The 20929-nt window shown below is 45.8% G+C and overlaps 1 protein-coding gene across 4 annotated transcripts in view; it reads right to left on the minus strand.

The window, feature by feature from the left end:
• LOC121537905 (low-density lipoprotein receptor-related protein 1-like) overlaps positions 1-20929 on the minus strand; it is a 211359-nt gene that overhangs the window by 19173 nt on the left and 171257 nt on the right. For all 4 annotated transcript variants that reach the window (XM_045207075.1, XM_045207073.1, XM_045207074.1 and 1 more), the window contains exons 57-70: positions 19882-20065; positions 19435-19520; positions 18949-19068; positions 18432-18619; positions 16287-16492; positions 8496-8684; positions 8195-8343; positions 7665-7758; positions 7230-7346; positions 6077-6196; positions 5694-5816; positions 5134-5259; positions 4706-4822; positions 3103-3209 (exon numbers count right to left, since the gene is read on the minus strand). In XM_045207075.1, the coding sequence (XP_045063010.1) occupies positions 3103-3209; positions 4706-4822; positions 5134-5259; positions 5694-5816; positions 6077-6196; positions 7230-7346; positions 7665-7758; positions 8195-8343; positions 8496-8684; positions 16287-16492; positions 18432-18619; positions 18949-19068; positions 19435-19520; positions 19882-20065 (1926 nt within the window). The remainder of the gene's footprint in view (positions 1-3102; positions 3210-4705; positions 4823-5133; positions 5260-5693; positions 5817-6076; positions 6197-7229; positions 7347-7664; positions 7759-8194; positions 8344-8495; positions 8685-16286; positions 16493-18431; positions 18620-18948; positions 19069-19434; positions 19521-19881; positions 20066-20929) is intronic.

Consider the following 20929-nt stretch of genomic DNA (forward strand, 5'->3'; position numbering starts at 1 on the left):
AGAGGTTGAACAGACTGGTAATAGGGTTTGCGACAATTTCGGCGGCTAATTTTAGAAAGAAAGGGTCCAGATTGTCTAGTCCAGCTGATTTGTAGGGGTCTAGATTTTGCAGCTCTTTCAGAACATCAGCTATCTGAATTTGAGTGAAGGAGAAGCGGGGGGGGCATGGGCAAGTTGCAGCGGAGGGTGCAGAGCTGGTGGCCGGGTTAGGGGTAGCCAGGTGGAAAGCATGGCCAGCCGTAGCAAAATGCTTATTGAAATTCTCGATTATCGTAGATTTATCGGTGGTGACAGTGTTTCCTAGCCTCAGTGCAGTGGGTAGCTGGGAGGAGGTGCTCCTATTCTCCATAGACTTTACAGTGTCCCAAAACTTTTTGGAGTTAGTGCTACATTATGCAAATTTCTGTTTCAAAAAGCTAGCCTTTGCTTTCCTAACTGACTGTGTATATTGGTTCCTGACTTCCCTGAAAAGTTGCATATCGCGGGGGCTGTTCGATGCTAATGCAGTACGCCACAGGATGTTTTTGTGCTGGTCAAGGGCAGTCAAGTCTGGGGTGAACCAGGGGCTATATCTGTTCTTAGTTCTGAATTTTTTGAATGGGGCATGCTTATTTAAGATGGAGAGGAAAGCACTTTTGAAGAATATCCAGGCATCCTCTACTGACGGAATGAGGTCAATATCCATCCAGGATACCCGGGCCAGGTCAATTAGAAAGGCCTGCTCGCTGAAGTGTTTTAGGGAACGTTTGACAGCGATGAGGGTTGGTCGTTTGACCGCGGACCCATTACGGACGCAGGCAATGAGGCAGTGATCGCTGAGATCCTGGTAGAAGACAGCGGAGGTGTATTTAGAGGGTAAATTAGTCAGGATGATATCTATGAGTGTGTTTACGGATTTAGGGTTGTACCTGGTAGGTTCCTTGATAATTTGTGTGAGATTGAGGGTATCTAGTTTAGATTGTAGGACAGCTGGGTTGTTAAGCATATCCCAGTTTAGGTCACCAAGCAATACGAACTCTGAGGATAGATGGTGAGCAAGCAATTCACATATGGTGTCCAGGGCACAACTGGGGGCTGAGGGGGGTCTGTAGCAAGCGGCAACAGTGAGATACTTATTTCTGGAGAGGTGTATTTTTAGAAGTAGAAGCTCAAACTGTTTGGGCACAGACCTGGATAGAATGATAGAGCTCTGCAGGCTATCTCTACAGTAGATTGCAACTCCGCCCCCTTTGGCAGTTCTATCTTGCCTGAAGATGTTGTAGTTCGGAATGGACATTTCTGAATTTTTGGTGGCCTTCCTAAGCCAGGATTCAGACACTGCTAGAACATCAGGGTTGGCAGAGTGTGCTAACACAGTGAATAAATCAAACTTGGGGAGGAGGCTTCTGATGTTAACATGCAAGAAACCAAGGCTTTTACGGTTACAGAAGTCAACAAATGATAGCTCCTGGGGAGTAGGAGTGATACTGGGGGCTACAGGCCCTGGGTTAACCTCTACATCACCAGAGGAACAGAGGAGGAATAGAATAAGGATACGGCTAAAGGATTTAAGAACTGGTCTTCTATTGCATTGGGTACAGAGAAGAGGGGCAGATTTCCGGGCGTTGTAGAATAGATTCAGAGTATTATGTACAGACAAGGATATGGAAGGATATGAGTACAGTGGAGGTAAACCTAAGCATTGGGTCACGATGAAAGAGATAGCACCCAACATAGAGGGGTTGTTAGTAGGGGAGAGTGGGGTAAGTTGAGCCACCCTATAATTTATAATTTGACCAAATATTTAGGAAGAGTCTGTGAAGGAAGAAACCACATGGAAAAAGTGGTAAACAAAGTTAGGTCCAAAAAACGGGTTTTAACCAAGTCAAATTAATTTATTGTGTTTGAGGTTTCATGATGCTTGTATATAAACCAAAGTAGATAATTGAAAGATTGTTCTATACATGAGTTATGGTCTCTATAAGCTTCATTATAAACATGTAGCTGGGTGGTTCGAGTCCTGAATGCTGATTGGCTGAAAGCCGTGGTATATTACGGGTATGACAAAAAATGACTTTTTACTGTTCTAATTACATTGGTAACCAGTTTATAATAGCAGTAAGGCACCTTGGGGGTTTGTGGTATACGGCCAATACACCACAGCTGAGGGCTGTATCCAGGCACTCCGCGTTGCGTCGTGCTTAAGAACAGCCCTTAGCCGTGGTATATTGGCCATATATATGTGGTCCTCTGTAGCTCAATTGGTAGAGCATGGCGCTTGTAACGCCAGGGTAGTGGGTTCGATCCCCGGGACCACCCATACGTAAAAATGTATGCACACATGACTGTAAGTCGCTTTGGATAAAAGCGTCTGCTAAATGGCATATATATATATATATATATTTTTTTTATATCACACCCCCTCGTGCCTTATAGCTTAGATATGAGGTCCTAAACCTAGCAGGAAAGTGCATCCTTGTAGCTGTGTGGGCTAATATAGTCAAAATGTCTGCCTTGGGGTAAGTTGAGCTAATGGCCATGGGGTAAGTTGAGCCAATGATTGAGCCAATGGCAAGTTGAGCGAATTGAAGTGTTTTCTTCCCAGGCGTAATGCAAGGCATTATCTCTGGGATATGAGGTAACAACAGGGCCTATGTTACAAGTGTAAAAAAAAACGAAAAAGTGCTTGTGATGTAAGCCTAAAATGATTCAAAGTGCAATTGTGATTGTGCTGAATTGTGTTTGGAAATAAAGATAGACAAGTAGTGGTAATATTTCATTCAGTACAGAAATGTGTAGACGGCTTAACTTACCCTGTCCCGCCGCTCAACCTACCCCATACCCGGGATAAGTTGTGCCAAGAGACCACTTTTTTTGGACAAGCTATGTTTTCAAAACTGTAAAATGTACATTAATTCTGATTATTTCCAGGTATACACAACATCCTGAAATATATGTAGATATCTTTGTTTGAAAGAATACTATATTTGCCTTGACGGAGTGATACTGAATGTAAAGATTGGCTCAACTTTCCCCACTCTCCCCTACAGTATGAGTCCGTAGCGTTATCTAACACACGTGTCTAACCCAGATATGTTGCTGTGGTTGAGTCAGGTGTGTTACCTCATCAGATCCGTCAGCACAGTCATGGTCTCCATCACACTTCCACCTCCCGGCGATACAGCGTCCGTTGGTACAGGCAAACTCACTCTCTGAGCACGGTCGAGGGACTATAGAGACACAGCAACACAGGTCTCACATAAGGACCACTATACTGTATAGCTTAGCTGGAAATGGCTTCCAAATAGGTGTTGTTTTTAGTAAAAGTCCAAATTCACAGGGGAGAGAGTACTGTACACAACAACTCACCTCACAACACATCACAAAACCTCACAACACAACACATCACAACACACCACCTCACAACACACCACAACACCTCACAACACACTACAACACTTCACAACACACCATAACACATCACAACACACCACAAGCATGGACACACAGAGGGAGGCCAACAATGATGGTCAAAGGAGAGCTCCAGAGATTCAATAGATGTCCTAGGTGTCTGATGAACAACATTGCATATTTTCTGAAACTGGTAGCATAGCTGTGTGCTTTCACCCTGCTTAACGGAAGTTAGCCTCTTTTTTGTTTTGTTTGTACTTTTTCGTGATATCCAATTGGTAGTTACAGTCTTGTCCCATCACTGCAACTCCCGTACGGACTTGGGAGAGGCGAAGGTCCTCCGAAACATGACCCTGCCAAGCCACACTGCTTCTTGACACACTGCTCGCTTAATCCGGAAGCCAGCCACACCAATGTGTCAGAGGAAATACTGTACAACTGGCGACACGAGTGAATGTGCCCGGCCTGCCACAAGGAGTCGCTAGAGCGCAATGGGACAATGACATCCCGGCCGGCCAAACCCTCCCCTAACCCGGACAACGCTGGGCCAATTGTGCGCCGTCTCATGGGTCTCCCGGTCACGGCCGGCTGCGACACAGCCTGGGATCAAACATGGGTCTGTAGTGACGCCTCTAGCACTGCGATGCAGTGCCTTAGACCGCTGCGCCACTCGGGAGGCCCCGGAAGTTAGAGTCTTAGAAAATAAGACTTACACTTCGTTGAGTACAGAGGCCTCAGGTGGTCATGTAGGAAATTACAATACTTTACTGTAGAAACACTCATTTGGAGCACTACTTTGACTTGTCACTGTCTGAGGAGATATCAGGGGAGATGGGAGTTGAAATGGGCATCATCAGACATATAAATGACTGCGATGGGATTGAATAGGATGCAATGGGAGGGGAGGAGCAGAGTGACATTAGGGGTTGGTGAGATGGGGATGGTTGAAAGTGGAGACCTACCTCTGGCTCATGCCAACAGGTCAGTGAATGGGAAATGAAACGTAAACATTAGATGAGGTGAGATGCATCACAGATGAGTTAAGGCCAAACTAAATGATAATGTCTCAGTGTGTGTTACAAAACATCTACTGACACTGGGACGCAAAACAAACACACAAGAATCAAACAATTGAAACTGTATTCCGATGGTCGGTCATGAGGACTAAGGCGCAAGCTTCCAATGCAGAACATGTTATGCCCAAAAGATCACAAACCATGAGCATACTATAAATGCAATGATACAATGCAGTGACATTGGCCAGGGTGAGATGGGGCCACAAGGATAGTGTAACAGGAATGATAGAGAGACATACCACACTTGTCCTCGTCTGAGTTGTCCCCACAGTCGTTGTCATAGTCACACTGCCAGCGACCCGGGACACAGCGGTTGTTCTTACACCTGAACTGGTATGGCTCACACGTCCTCTCATCTACACAGCGACACGGCAAGGGTCAGACCATCAGCTCCATAACACGACACTACAGTACATGCAAACTGTACAGGAGGTTAACACCATAGCATGAACCTTCATAGAGGAGATAAACACCCCTCTACAATACACGTATGATCTTGTTGGCAATCTCAAGGATTGCTAGAGGGAATTCAGAGAGAGAGAGAGTGAATTTTGTATTAAAATAAAGTCTAATGGATGCAGTACCGGGTCATAACCAGATTCTATGGTAAGGATCCAGATAAATGCTTTGTAGTCTCTGTTTCCTGTGTGACAGACAGAACACCCACCACACTCCTCTTTGGGTTCGTCAGATGAGTCTCCACAGTCATCCTCCCCGTCACACTTCCACCGGGCCGGGATGCAGCGACCAGAGTCCTTACAGCGGAACTCATCCTCGCTACACGTCATCTGGGCTGGAGAGTTAGGAGAGGAGGGGGGAGGAGAGTTAGGAGAGGAGAGGGGAGGAGAGGAGAGGAGGGGGAGGAGAGGAAGGGGGAGGAGAGGGAGAGGAGGGGGGAGGAGGAGGTGGGAGGAGAGGGAGAGGAGGGGGGAGGAGAGGGAGAGGGAGAGGAGGGGGAGGAGAGGAGAGGAGAAGAGAGGGAGAGGAGGAGGGGGGAGCGTTAGGAGAGGGAGAGGGGACAGACTGAGGCTTGTCACAGGCCAGATGACAGACTGAGTAAAGTATAAGGTGGAGGGAGGATGTGACGAGGTCTGAAAGATCTAGTGTATCTGTAATTCACTAGTTTGGTATGTTAGCCAGAAACATGTATTCTACTGCAACATGGATATTGAACTTGACTTGCGTGTGTGTCATTATTCTAGAATAGTCCTCTGAATGGGGTCTTACTGCAGTTGGCTGGTTCGTCCGATCCGTCCACACAGTCATTGTCACGGTCACACACCCAGACACGAGGGATACAGCGCTTGGTGATGGCACACTGGAACTGGGTGGGCGCACAGGTGACCTCGGCTAGATGGAGAGAGATCAGACAGACGACTGTTACTGACTGGAGAGAGCAACCCATAACAACAACAACAACAACAGTTTATTTCTTATTTAACATTCATCTATCCAGGTTAGTCTCACTGAAATACAATCTCTGTCACAAGAGAGACCTGGTGCAACACAGCAGTATTACCAGCAATTAAGAACAAAACATACTAAATGTATAACATGTAATAAAGAATGTAGATGAGGAGATAGGCAGGAAAGAGAAGGTGTGGACTCACGGCAGTCCGTCTCGTCCTCTCCTTCTCCACAGTTGTCCTGTCCGTTACAGCGGAAGACTCCCGGGATACAGCGGCTGGGGTGGGAGCACTTGAACTGACTGGGCAGACACACGTGGATATCTGTAGGACAATCACACATAGACAGAAACAAGACATGTCAGAGAGACGATAGAGGATGGGTAAGAATAGATGTTAGGAGGTGAAGATATGAAGGGTTGAGAGAGAACGAGGCAGAGAGAGGGAAAGAGAGAGCAAGATTGAGAAAGAGGAGAGAGTCAGAGAGAGGGAGAGCAAAAAAGACAGAACGAAAAGAAAGAGAGAGCGAGAGAGACAGAGAGAGAGACAGAGAGAGAGTGACAGAGAGAGACAGAGACAGAGAGAGAGCGAGAGAGACAGAGAGAGAGACAGAGAGAGAGTGACAGAGCGAGACAGAGAGACAGAGAGAGAGAGAGAGCGACAGAGAGAGCGACAGAGAGAGAGAGAGACAGAGACAGAGAGAGAGACAGAGAGAGAGACAGAGACAGAGAGACAGTGACAGAGCGAAGATTTGTGACCTGTTGCCACAAGAAAAGGGCAACCAGTGAAGAACAAACACCACTGTAAATACAACCCATATTTATATTTATTTATTTACCCATTTGTACTTTAACTATTTGCATATTTGCACATTGTTACAACACTGTATATATACATAATATGACATTTGAAATGTCTTTATTCTATTGGAACTTCTGAGTGTAATGTTTACTGTTAATATTTATTGTTTATTTCACTTTTGTTTACTATCTACTTCACTTGCTTTGGCAATGTTAACATACGTTTCCCATGCCAATAAATCCCTTAAATTGAAATTGAAAATGCAATTGAATTGAATTGAGAGAGAGAGAGAGAGAGAGAGAGAGATAGAGAGAGAGAGAGAGAGAGAGAGAGAGAGAGAGAGAGAGAGAGAGAGAGAAAGACAGAGAGAGAAAGACACAGAGAGAGAGAGAGAGAGAGAGAGAGAGAGAGAGAGAGAGAGAGAGAGAGAGAGAGAGAGAGAGAGAGAGAGAGAGAGAGAGAGAGAGAGAGAGAGAGAGAGAGAGAGAGAGAGAGAGAGAGAGAGAGAGAGAGAGAGAGAAAGACAGACAGACAGAGAGCATTAAAGAGGATGTACCGCAGTTGGCCTCGTCCGAATTATCCTGGCAGTCGTTGTCCCCATCACAGATGTAAGCTGGGTTGGTACAGATGCCTGTCCCACACTGGAACTGGCCTGGCCTGCATTTGAACTTAGCTACAGGGAACAATGGATGTCACAGACAGAGACACAGTCAGAGGTTGTTTCAAAGTCTGAAACAGGCCCATAGCAGTTTCACCAACCCTCTTCCTCTCTTACTCCCTCCTCTCAACCTCAGAGCCCCGTAGAAACATCCATGAGACTTTGCTATGCATCCACATACTCCTCATTAACCCACCATTCACCACTCAAGTACGTAGCACTGGCTTTGCAAAGGTCATGGGTTCAATTCCCACAGGGACCACATACACACACTAGAAATGTATACAGACACTGTACTATAAGTCGCTTTGGATGAAAAAGTGGCACACTCACGGCATTCTGCAGGCTCGTCCGAGCGATCCCCACAGTCGTCCTCCGTGTCACACTTCCACCAGAATGGGATGCACTTGTCGTTTTTACACACAAACTGGACGAGGAGAGGAGGAGAGAGGAGAGGAGAGAGGAGGAGAGAGGAGAGAGGAGAGAGGAGGAGAGAGGAGGAGAGAGGAGAGGAGGAGAGGAGAGAGGAGTGGAGGAGAGGAGAGAGGAGGAGAGAGGAGATGAGAGAGGAGAGAGGAGGAGAGAGGAGAGAGGAGAGAGAGGAGAGAGAAGAGGAGGAGAGGAGAGAGAAGGAGAGAGGAGAGGAGAGAGGAGGAGAGAGGAGAGGAGAGAGGAGAGAGGAGAGAGGAGAGAGGAGGAGAGAGAGAAAGAGGGTGAACTCAAGCTGATGACACACTGTATGTACTGCCGTGATAATGATGCTTAATTGACCAATCACAAAGCATACCCCTATTCCACAAAAGGCTGTGTCGCCCCCTAGCTGTCTGGCCCCCCAATGGCCATATCATTACACAGTCCCTCACCTGGCTGGCAGTGCAGTTGGACATGCAGGTGAGACCATCGTTGGCCAGGTAGAAGTTGGTGGGACAGGCACACTTGTAGCCCCCTCCAGGGCTCAGCAGACACAGGTTACTACATCCGCCGTTGTCTGTTTGGCACGGATGGTTAAACACTGGAACCATAGAGGGGAGAGGGAGACTGTTTCAACTGGAACAACCACGTGTGTGTGTATGTGTGTGCGTGCTTGAGTGTGTTTGTGTGTGAGTATGTGCGTCTGTGTCTATGTGTAAGTGTGTGTGTGTGTTGTACATTCGTATTTCTTACCCTCAGGCTGGCGGTAAGGGTGGTAGATGTGGATGTCCATGGGCCGGTGGAGGGTAGTGATCAGGGTGGTCTTGTTGACGCCCAGGGTCTTGTGACACCTGTTGATGGACTTGGTCTCCCAGTCGGTCCAGTAGATGTACTCCTCAAACAGAGTCATGGCAAAGATGTGGGGGATGTCCTGGGTAAGCACTGTGGACACAAACACACACAGTCATAGAGGAGTGAGGCAATTAGAATCATATTACACTGTGTTTTACCTGGCCACCACGTGACCTGGCCAGTCAGCTCATAACTCTGGGGGCCATAATTACATCACAATGTTGTTAGTCAAATCATTCATAGTCACACAATGCCCAATGACCAACACAAGGAAAACTGGATCTGGAGCATTAGCCATTCATGACAGCATGACAGTACCTCACAACTTTATCTCTGGGTTGTGTAGCATCACAACTTTATCTCTGGGTTATGTAGCATCATTACTATCTCTGGGTTATGTAGCGTCACTACTTTATCTCTGGGTTATGTAGCATCATTACTATCTCTGGGTTATGTAGCGTCACAACTTTATCTCTGGGTTATGTAGCATCATTACTATCTCTGGGTTATGTAGCATCACTACCTTATCTCTGGGTTATGTAGCATCACTACTTTATCTCTGGGTTTTGTAGCATCACTACTTTATCTCTGGGTTATGTAGCATCACTACTTTATATCTGGGTTATGTAGCATCATTACTATCTCTGGGTTATGTAGCATCACTACTTTATCTCTGGGTTATGTAGCATCATTACTATCTCTGGGTTATGTAGCATCACTACTTTATCTCTGGGTTATGTAGCATCACTACTTTATCTCTGGGTTTTGTAGCATCATTACTTTATCTCTGGGTTATGTAGCATCGCTTCTTTATATCTGGGTTATGTGGCATCATTACTATCTCTGGGGTATGTAGCATCATTACTATCTATGGGTTATGTAGCATCATTACTATCTCTGGGTTTTGTAGCATCACTACTTTATCACTGGGTTATGTAGCATCATTACTTTATCACTGGGTTATGTAGCATCATTACTATCTATGGGGTATGTAAATATATTGCTAAATATATATATATTGCTAAATACAATATACTTGTCCTAGCTAGCCAACGTTTAATCATTGCTGCGTCATGAAAGGAACTTGACACAGACACGAATGATCTGTTTAGTGTGTTAACACACTATTGGTGGTTTGTTGTGACCAAGTGTTGGTGCTAAACTGTGTGTTACTGGATGCTAGCATGCTAGTTAGCTAGTTAACACACTATTGGTGGTTTGTTGTGACCAAGTGTTGGTGCTAAACTGTGTGTTATTGTTATTGGATGCTAGCATGCTAGTTAGCTATGGTGTCATAGTTAGCTAGCTGAATAAAGTGGGTTGAGTCTATTCCTTTAAACATTGAACAGCTGTGGTTCACAACAATTCTGATTTCTAAAGGTGGAAGTTGGGAGAGTTTTTGTTCGGGTGGTTCAGTGAAACAATTTTAGTTTCTGAGGTAGAAGTTTTTGGTGAGGGAGGCCCTGCTCTCTCCTCTCCCAGATGCTTAGCTCATTTCATTCCGATCTCCTCTGCATTTTTGTAGCCATTTGCTACAGCCTGTCAACTATGCCTCTGCCTATCCCTGTTCTCTCCTCTCTGCACAGGCTACACAAACGCACCACACCGCGTGGCTGCTGCCTCTCTAACCTGGTGGTCCCTGCACGCACCCCACACCTGGAGTTCCAGGTCTCAGGCAGCCTCTGGAACTGCCGTTCTGCTGCCAACAAAGCTGACTTCATCCCAGCCTATGCCAACCTCCAGTCCCTCGACTTCCTGGCGCTGACGGAAACATGGATTACCACTGAAAACACTGCTACTCCTACTGCTCTCTCCTCGTCTGACCATGTGTTCTCGCATACCCCGAGAGCATCTGGTCAGAGGGGTGGTGGTACAGGAATCCTCATCTCTCCCAAGTGGACATTCTCAATTTTTCCCCTAACCCATCTGTCTATCTCCTCATTTGAATTCCATGCTGTCACAGTCACTAGCCCATTTAAGCTTAATATCCTTGTCATCTATCGCCCTCCAGGTTCCCTTGGAGAGTTCATCAATGAGCTTGACGCCTTGATAAGTTCCTTTCCTGAGGATGGCTCACCCCTCACAGTTTTGGGGGATTTCAACCTCCCTATGTCCACATTTGACTCATTTCTCTCTGCCTCCTTCTTTCCACTCCTCTCCTCTTTTGACCTCACCCTCTCACCGTCCCCCCTACTCACAAGGCAGGCAATACGCTTGACCTCATCTTCACTAGATGCTGCTCCTCTACTAATCTCACTGCAACTCCCTCCATGTCTCCGACCACTACTTTGTTTCCTTTTTCTCTCTCGCTCTCCTCCCACACTACTCACTCTGCCCCTACACAGATGGTAATGCGCCGCCGCAACCTTCGCTCTCTCTCTCCCACTACTCTCTCCTCTTCCATCCTATCATCTCTTCCCTCTGCTCAATCCTTCTCCCTCCAATCTCCTGATTCTGCCTCCTCAACCCTCCTCTCCTCCCTTTCTGCATCCTTTGACTCTCTGTGTCCCCTATCCTCCCGGCCGGCTCGGTCCTCCCCTCCAGCTCCGTGGCTTGATGACTCATTGCGAGCTCACAGAACAGAGCTCCGGGCAGCGGAGCGGAAATGGAAGAAAACTAAACTCCCTGCCGACCTGGCATCTTTTCCTCCCTCCTCTCTACATTTTCTTCATCTGTTTCTGCTGCTAAGGCCACCTTCTACCACTCTAAATTCCAAGCATCTGCCTCTAACCCTAGGAAGCTCTTTGCCACATTTTCCTCCCTCCTGAATCCCCCCCCTCCTCTCTCTCGTGGATGACTTCGTCAACCACTTTGAAAAAGAAGGTTGACGACATCCGATCCTCGTTTGTTAAGTCTAATGACACTGCTGGTCCTGCTCACACTGCCCTACCCTATGCTTTGACTTCTTTCTCCCTCTCTCTCCAGATAAAATCCTGCGACTTGTGACTGCAGGCCGCCCAACAACCTGCCCGCTTGACCCCATCCCCTCCTCTCTTCTCCAGACCATCTCCGGTGACCTTCTCCCCTACCTCACCTCGCTGATCAACTCATCCTTGACCGCTGGCCATGTCCCTTCCGTCTTCAAGAGAGCGAGAGTTGCTCCCCTTCTCAAAAAACCAACACTCGACCCCACTGATGTCAACAACTACAGACCAGTATCCCTTCTTTCTTTTCTTTCCAAAACTATTGAGCGTGCCGTCTTTAGCCAACTCTCTTGCTATCTCTCTCAGAATGACCTTCTTGATCCAAACCAATCAGGTTTCAGGACTGGTCATTCAACTGAGACTGCTCTTCTCTGTGTCACGGAGGCTCTCCGCACTGCTAAAGCTAACTCTCTCTCCTCTGCTCTTGTCCTTCTAGACCTGTCTGCTGCCTTTGATACTGTGAACCATCAGATCCTCCTCTCCACCCTCTCCGAGCTGGGCATCTCCGGCGCGGCTCACTCCCTGGATTGCGTCCTACCTGACCGGTCGCTCCTACCAAGTGGCGTGGCGAGAAGCTGTCTCCGCACCACGTGCTCTCACCACTGGTGTCCCCCAGGGCTCAGTTCTAGGCCCTCTCCTTTTCTCCCTATACACCAAGTCACTTGGCTCTGTCATATCCTCACACGGCCTCTCCTATCATTGCTACGCTGACGATACACAACTAATCTTCTCCTTTCCCCCTTCTGATAACCAGGTGGCGAATCGCATCTCTGCATGTCTGGCAGACATATCAGTATGGATGACGGATCACCACCTCAAGCTGAACCCTGGCAAGACGGAGCTGCTCTTCCTCCCGGGGAAGGACTGCCCGTTCCATGATCTCGCCATCACGGTTGACAACTCCGTTGTGTCCTCCTCCCAGAGTGCGAAGAGCCTTGGCGTGACCCTGGACAACACCCTGTCGTTCTCCGCTAACATCAAGGCGGTGACCCGCTCCTGCAGGTTCATGCTCTACAACATTCGGAGAGTACGACCCTGCCTTACACAGGAAGCGGCACAGGTCCTAATCCAGGCACTTGTCATCTCCCGTCTGGATTACTGCAACTCGCTGTTGGCTGGCCTCCCTGCATGTGCCATTAAACCCCTACAACTCATCCAGAATGCCGCAGCCCGTCTGGTGTTCAACCTTCCCAAGTTCTCTCCGTCACCCCCCCCTCCTCCGCACACTCCACTGGCTTCCAGTTGAAGCTTGCATCCGTTACAAGACCATGGTGCTTGCCTTTGGAGCAGCGAGGGGAACGGCACCTCTGTACCTTCGGGCTCTGATCAGTCCCTACACCCAAACGAGGGCATTGCGTTCATCCACCTCTGGCCTGCTGGCTCCCTTCCTCTGCGGAAGCATAGTTCCCGCTCAGCCCAGTCAAAACTGTTCGCTGCTCTGGCACCCCAATGGTGGAACAAGCTCCCTCACGACGCCAGGACAGCGGAGTCACTCACCACCTTCCGGAGACATTTGAAACCCCACCTCTTTAAGGAATACCTGGGATAGGATAAAGCAATCCTTCTACCCCCCCCACACACACAGCGGAGTCGCTCACCACCTTCCGGAGACATTTGAAACCCCACCTCTTTAAGGAATACCTGGGATAGGATAAAGTAATCCTTCTACCCCCCAAAAAAAAAATTGTAAAGTGGTTATCCCACTGGCTATAGGGTGAATGCATCAATTTGTGAGTCGCTCTGGACTAGAGCGTCTGCTAAATGACGTAAATGTGCCCTTGAGCAAGGCACTTAACCCTAATTGCTCCTGTAAGTCGCTCTGGATAAGAGCGTCTGCTAAATGACTAAAATGTAATGTAATGTATGTTGCATCACTACTTTATCTCTGGGTTATGTAGCATCACTACATTATCTCTGGGTTATGTAGCATCACTACATTATCTCTGGGTTTTGTAGCATCACTACTTTATCTCTGGGTTAGGTAGCATCACTACTTTATATCTGGGTTATGTAGCATCATTACTACAGTATCTCTGGGTTATGTAGCATCACCATTATCTCTGGGTTAAGCAATAAGCGCCACGCTTCATTGGGTCTTACAACACTAATGACTTTTAGACTCATGACTGTAAGTGTTCCTGTCTATGTTAACAATGTTCCTCTTCATCACACTCATTCTGTTTGCTCCATGTGTCTGAGACATACTGTTATGGAAAAACCCCATTAGCTGCCTGACTGTCCCCTGATGTAAAAGCACTGTAGGCTACAGCTACAACACAGACACACACATGCCACATCCTGGATTAAAACATCACTTGTGGCATTAGGATGGTGGCATCTCATCATTGGTAAATTGATATTCTAATCAGTGTTGTGGTACAAATACAATATGAGACTCCTGCCACCTGGACAAGTCCTGAGGGAATTTCTGCTATGATACTGGAGCTGAGAGGAGATGTTGGTTGGATCTACATGGAGTGGCCTTTGACCAGCTCCCTCCCTTATTTCAATTCAAACAGCCTGGGTTATGTAGCGTCACTACTTTATCTCTGGGTTATGTAGCATCACTACTTTATCTCTGGGTTATGTAGCATCATTACTATCTCTGGGTTATGTAGCATCACTACTTTATCACTGGGTTATGTAGCATCATTACTATCTCTGGGTTATGTAGCATCATTACTATCTCTGGGTTATGTAGCATCACTACTTTATCTCTGGGTTATGTAGCGTCACTACTTTATCTCTGGGTTCTGTAGCATCAATACTATCTCTGGATTATGTAGCATCACTACTTTATCTCTGGGTTATGTAGCATCATTACTTTATCTCTGGGTTATGTAGCATCATTACTATCTCTGGGTTATGTAGCATCACTACTTTATCACTGGGTTATGTAGCATCATTACTATCTCTGGGTTATGTAGCATCATTACTATCTCTGGGTTATGTAGCATCACTACTTTATCTCTGGGTTATGTAGCATCACTACTTTATCTCTGGGTTATGTAGCAACACTCTTTATATCTGGGTTATGTAGCATCATTACTATCTCTGGGGTATGTAGCATCATTACTATCTCTGGGTTATGGAAAAACCCCATTAGCTGCCTGACTGTCCCCTGATGTAAAAGCACTGTAGGCTACAGCTACAACACAGACACACACATGCAATATCCTGGATTAAAACATCACTCGTGGCATTAGGATGGTGGCATCTCATCATTGGTAAATTGATATTCTAATCAGTGTTGTGGTACAAATACAATACGAGACTCCTGCCACCTGGACAAATCCTGAGGGAATTTCTGCCATGATACTGGAGCTGAGAGGAGATGTTGGTTGGATCTACATGGAGTGGCCTTTGACCAGCTCCCTCCCTTATTTCAATTCAAACAGCCTGAGTCTCCCTTAGCAAACACACTGGCCCCATTAGTGTGTGTGTGTGCCTGTTACAGGAGGGGGTCGCAGTTCCGGAGCGACCCACTAGGTGTCATCCTCCGACAACCTTAGGCACCTCCTCACTCACAGTCTGGACTAATCATTATCCTATTGGTGTCACCTGTGTCTACCTGTTGACCTGTGTATGTATGCCCTTACTCTCCTGTGTTCCCTTGCTCTGTTTTCTCTGCTAGTTTCTCGATGCCAAACAGTACTAATCAGTGTCTGATCGCGAGACGTATGTACAGGTACTTGAGAAGTGTTCTCCCTGTTTCATTGTTGTTTACTGTCTATTCTGCACCGCACCTGGGTCACACCTCACACCAACCGTTACATGTGCCTAGGTTAAAATGAATGGCCCACAGGTGGGCTAGCACCACTGCACCAGAGCGCTAACATGGGCCAGGCTCAACTGTTAACCTTTTACTGCAGTGGGCTAAATCAGGTTCACACAGAGTGTTTCTTGGAAGTCTTTAAAAAATCTACTTTGAAAGAAAACTATACACCTCACACACATGGTTATGGGCTTTAAAAAAAGAAGACACCTGTACCATGTCAGATATAGAGTTGAAATGTATTGAATTTTGAGTTTGCATCCCAATATTACACTTTATATACATCACAGAAGACTGAAATATAACAAAACCGTTTGACATAGATAAGCCGGATTTTCAGCGGTGAAAAAAAATAAATGTTTATCAATTATGAAATTATGAAACATACTAATAACATTCCACCCATGAGCTTGCTTCAGGCAATGGGAACCATAGTCAGCCAGGTCAGGGCAAGTCCCACAGAACACACATGCAGCTTACACATTGAAATCTGGATCCCAACTCTACTATGAAACCTCCATGATGACCAAGATATGGGCGAGGAGATAAATCATCTGAAAGCAAGCTTTGTGTGCAACATGCTCTAGTGTCAAACTGTGGTTTGTGAATGTGAGAAATTATAATCAGGAACTTCCTCTGCATCCCTGCATTCTTCTGCATGGCTGATTGGCTGACAATAATGATGTATTGTTCTAAGTCTGGTAACAAGGTTTGGGATATTCAGACGTCATCCATGTGACAGCCTCATCAGTAGTCTGACAGAACAACAGTCTTCCTTCTCTCTCTCTGTCCATTGGGCCTGTGTACTGTGGCAGGGCTATCTCCAGCACCACTGTGACCTGGTCTGTGGCATCATGCTGTGTGTGTGTTTTTTTTACATAATTACATAACCAATTATGTGACAGCGGTTTGATGTTCCATGATGGCAAATTGAATGTAGTCATTTCTCCTATTACATGAATGACTGTGTGTGTCTATGACAATATACATTACCCGTGTGTCTGTTGGTCCCGTCCAGGCTGGCGAACTCAATGTAGTCCTCTCTGGCGTCGGCCCAGTAGATGCGGTCATTGATTAAGTCCAGCGTGAGGCCGTTTGGCCAGGTGATCTTATCCTCTACGATCACACTTCTGTTGGAGCCGTCCATCCCGATCCGCCCTATGTGGGGGTTGTCCCCCCAGTCTGACCAATACAGGTACCTGATGAACAGGACAGGGGAGAGCATCACATTATTACACCATTACATCAGCATCACATTATTACACCATTACATCAGCATCACATTATTACACCATTACATCAGGATCACATTATTACACCATTACATCAGGATCACATTATTACACCATTACATCAGGATGACATTATTACACCATTACATCAGCATCACATTATTACACCATTACATCAGGATCACATTATTACACCATTACATCAGGATCACATTATTACACCATTACATCAGGATCACATTATTACACCATTACATCAGGATCACATTATTACACCATTACATCAGGATCACATTATTACACCATTACATCAGGATCACATTATTACACCATTACATCAGGATCACATTATTACACCATTACATCAGGATCACATTATTACACCATTACACCAGGATCACATTATTACACCATTACATCAGGATCACATTATTACACCATTACATCAGCATCACATTATTACACCATTACATCAGGATCACATTATTACACCATTACATCAGGATTACATTATTACACCATTACATCAGGATCACATTATTACACCATTACATCAGGATCACATTATTACACCATTACATCAGCATCACATTATTACACCATTACATCAGCATCACATAATTACACCTTTACATCAACATCACATTATTACACCATTACATCAGAATCACATTATTACACCATTACATCAGGATCACATTATTACACCATTACATCAGCATCACATTATTACACCATTACATCATAATCACATTATTACACCATTACATCAGGATCACATTATTACACCATTACATCAGCATCACATTATTACACCATTACATCAGGATCACATTATTACACCATTACATCAGCATCACATTATTACACCATTACATCAGCATCACATTATTACACCATTACATCAGGATCACATTATTACACCATTAAATCAGAATCACATTATTACACCATTACATCAGGATCACATTATTACACCATTACATCAGCATCACATTATTATACCATTACATCAGCATCACATTATTACACCATTACATCAACATCACATTATTACACCATTACATCAACATCACATTATTACACCATTACATCAGCATCACATTATTACACCATTACATCAGGATCACATTATGACACCATTACATCAGGATCACATTATTACACCATTACATCAGCATCACATTATTACACCATTACATCAGCATCACATTATTACACCATTACATCAGGATCACATTATTACACCATTACTTCAGCATCACATTATTACACCATTACATCAGGATCAAATTATTACACCATTACATCAGGATCACATTATTACACCATTACATCAGGATCACATTATTACACCATTACATCAACATCACATTATCACACCATTACATCAGCATCACATTATTACACCATTACATCAGCATCACATTATTACACCATTACATCAGAATCACATTATTACACCATTACATCAGTATCATTATTAGTGTAAAAGAGCACCATCTTGTAGTCATGGTCCTTTGAGCCGGATAGGACTTAGGGCCTTACCAGGAAAAACTCTGGGTACTAGTTGTAGCCTAAACTATGGGTACTAGTTGTAGCCTAAACTCTGGGTACTAGTTGTAGCCTAAACTCTGGGTACTAGTTGTAGCCTAAACTCTGGGTACTAGTTGTAGCCTAAACTCTGGGTACTAGTTGTAGCCTAAACTCTGGGTACTAGTTGTAGTCTAAATGTGGACATGTCGTCAGGAAGAATTTCTGTCCTTAATAATGACATACCATTATATTTCACTATCAATCCATACAGAGGAGGCCTGAGTATGTGACAAAGCGCCAGTCTCAGACCATGCAGAAGTTTATAGTGTAGCCTCCTGTACTGTATTATATTCTGGGCTGTGCCTCTTACCCATTGCGTACGTCCAAAGCCACAGCGCGTGGTTCCCTCAGACCGGTGTTCACCAGGACCAACCGGAAGGTTCCGTTGAGCTTGGACACCTCGATGGTGTCCCGCCCCTTATCACACCAGTAAAGATTCCCTCCCACCCAGTCTACAGCCAATCCATCTGGGTTACTGAGGGAGGTACGGTGCAGCACCTGGACAAGAGCCAATCAGAGCGTCAGATACTGGCTAACTGACCAACTAGAGAGTCATAGACTGGCCAACTGTCCAATCAGAGCCACAGAAAGGCCAACTGTCCAATAAGAGAGAAATAAACTAGCCTACTGTCTAATGAGAATCACAGTCTTGGGAAATGTCAAATTCAACAGGTCAGTTGTCCAACCAGAGAGTCACAAACAGGTCAACTGACCAATCAGAATCACTAACAGATCAATGGTCTAATCAGAGTCAAGGACTAGCCAGCTGTCCAGCTGTCCTTAGACTCAAATGAGAGAGTCACAGACTGGAAAACTGCCATACTGACCTCTATGTTACTGCCATTGATGTTCATACGTCGTATCATGGAGCCCTGAGTGGTCACGTCTGTCCAGTAGATCATCTGCTCTGCATAGTGGAAGTCCAGTGCCACTGCGTTGTTCAGGCCCTGGTACCCACACACATACATTTTAAATAGGTTATTTGGATTCATAAATTACATTACACATGCATACATTTTGAACTCAAATTATATTTCATTTGCAAAGGATCCAAAGATTCCAAAAATCATGCTTTGGATGTATATAATGTCTGGGCACATAGTCATGGAAACAAAAATCATAGTCCCCTCCACTCCGCCAAGCATACACCCTCGAATACACGCACATGCACGCAAACACACAACACTCGAACGCATACACATTCACACGCCACGATACATCCGTTATCACTATCACTGATTATGGAAAATCCTAAAAACTGACACATGTTTAACATTTAGCTCATTGTTCCCACACAGTGCTTGTTGTCTCACCTGTTTTATCAGGGTGTAGTTGGTACCATCCAGGTCCAGCTTCCTCAGGTAGTACCGGTTAGCAAAGATCAGGAACGGCTCCTCATCTGTAGAGAGACAGACAGATCGGGGAAAGGGGCTCTGTGTACAGTTGAACTTGTCACAAAGAAATACATTTTTTAAATGTATATATTTTGTTTTACCAGGTAAGTTGACTGAGAACACATTCTCATTTACAGAAACGACCTGGGGAATAGTTACAGGGGAGAGGAGGGGGGATGAATGAGCCATTTGGAAGCTGGGGATGATTAGGTGGCCATGATGGTATGAGGGCCAGTTTAGGAATTGAACCACTTACAGCTGGGCCATGTTCCCTGGGGCACGCAATGGAAGACATTTTAAAATAAAACGAAAATGAGCCTTTCTTATTGGACCTTAAGTCCAAGTAGTCCCCGCTGTTGGTCTTACCAGAGGTGGACTTGCAGATAGTAGGATCTTCAGGTCGTAGCTGGAAGCCCTCCACACAGAGACAGTGGAAGGATCCGTGTGTATTGATACAGCGCTGGGTACAGGGGTAGGATGTGGTACACTCATCTATATCCACACATGTCTTCCCATCCCGCTTCAGCTGGAAACCAGGAAGACACCTGCACTGTAGGGAACCAGGGGACACACAGACAACATGTCAATACATCAGAACACTGTAGGGAACCAGGGGACACACAGACAACATGTCAATACATCAGAACACTGTAGGGACCCAGGGGACACACAGACAACATGTCAATACATCAGAACACTGTAGGGAACCAGGGGACACACAGACAACATGTCAATACATCAGAACACTGTGTCACGCCCTGGCTCTGGGACTCTTATATGTTGAGCCAGGGTGTGTAGATTCTATGTGTTTGTGTTTCTATGTTAGGATCTAGTTCATGTGTATCTATGTTGGCCGGGGTGGTTCTCAATTAGAGGCAATGAGAATCAGCTGTTGCTTGTTGTCTCTGATTGGGAACCATACTTAGGCAGCCTGTTTGGCACAGTGTATTGTGGGATCTTGTTCCGTGTATGGTTTGTGTTTTGTTACCAAGGACTTCACGTATCATTTTGTTGTTTTGTTCGTGTGGTGAATATAATAATAAAGTATGTTCGCATTCCACGCTGCGCATTGGTCCAATCCTTTCGATGATCGTGACAGAAGATCCCACCAATACTGGACCAAGCAGCGTGTTTCGGAGCTAACGGCGGGTAAGGAGATGGAGAAGTTGGCGATGGCCCAGGTGGGCCAATGGTGGTCCTGGGAGGACATGTTCGAGGGCAGAGGACCATGGGCAAAGGTTAAAGCCTTGGCGAGAGAGGAGGTACGGCGCCAACAGTGTCGTCGTCGGACAGGCGAGAGGCAACCCCAAGAAATTTTTAGGGGGGGGCACATGGCATGGACGACGGGGCTGCTGGAGGCAGATAAGGGGCGAGTTTGTGGACGAGGAGAGAAGGCCACCGGGTTACGGGAGCC

Source organism: Coregonus clupeaformis, chromosome 24 (assembly GCF_020615455.1).
Source record: "Coregonus clupeaformis isolate EN_2021a chromosome 24, ASM2061545v1, whole genome shotgun sequence".
NCBI lineage: Eukaryota > Metazoa > Chordata > Actinopteri > Salmoniformes > Salmonidae > Coregonus > Coregonus clupeaformis.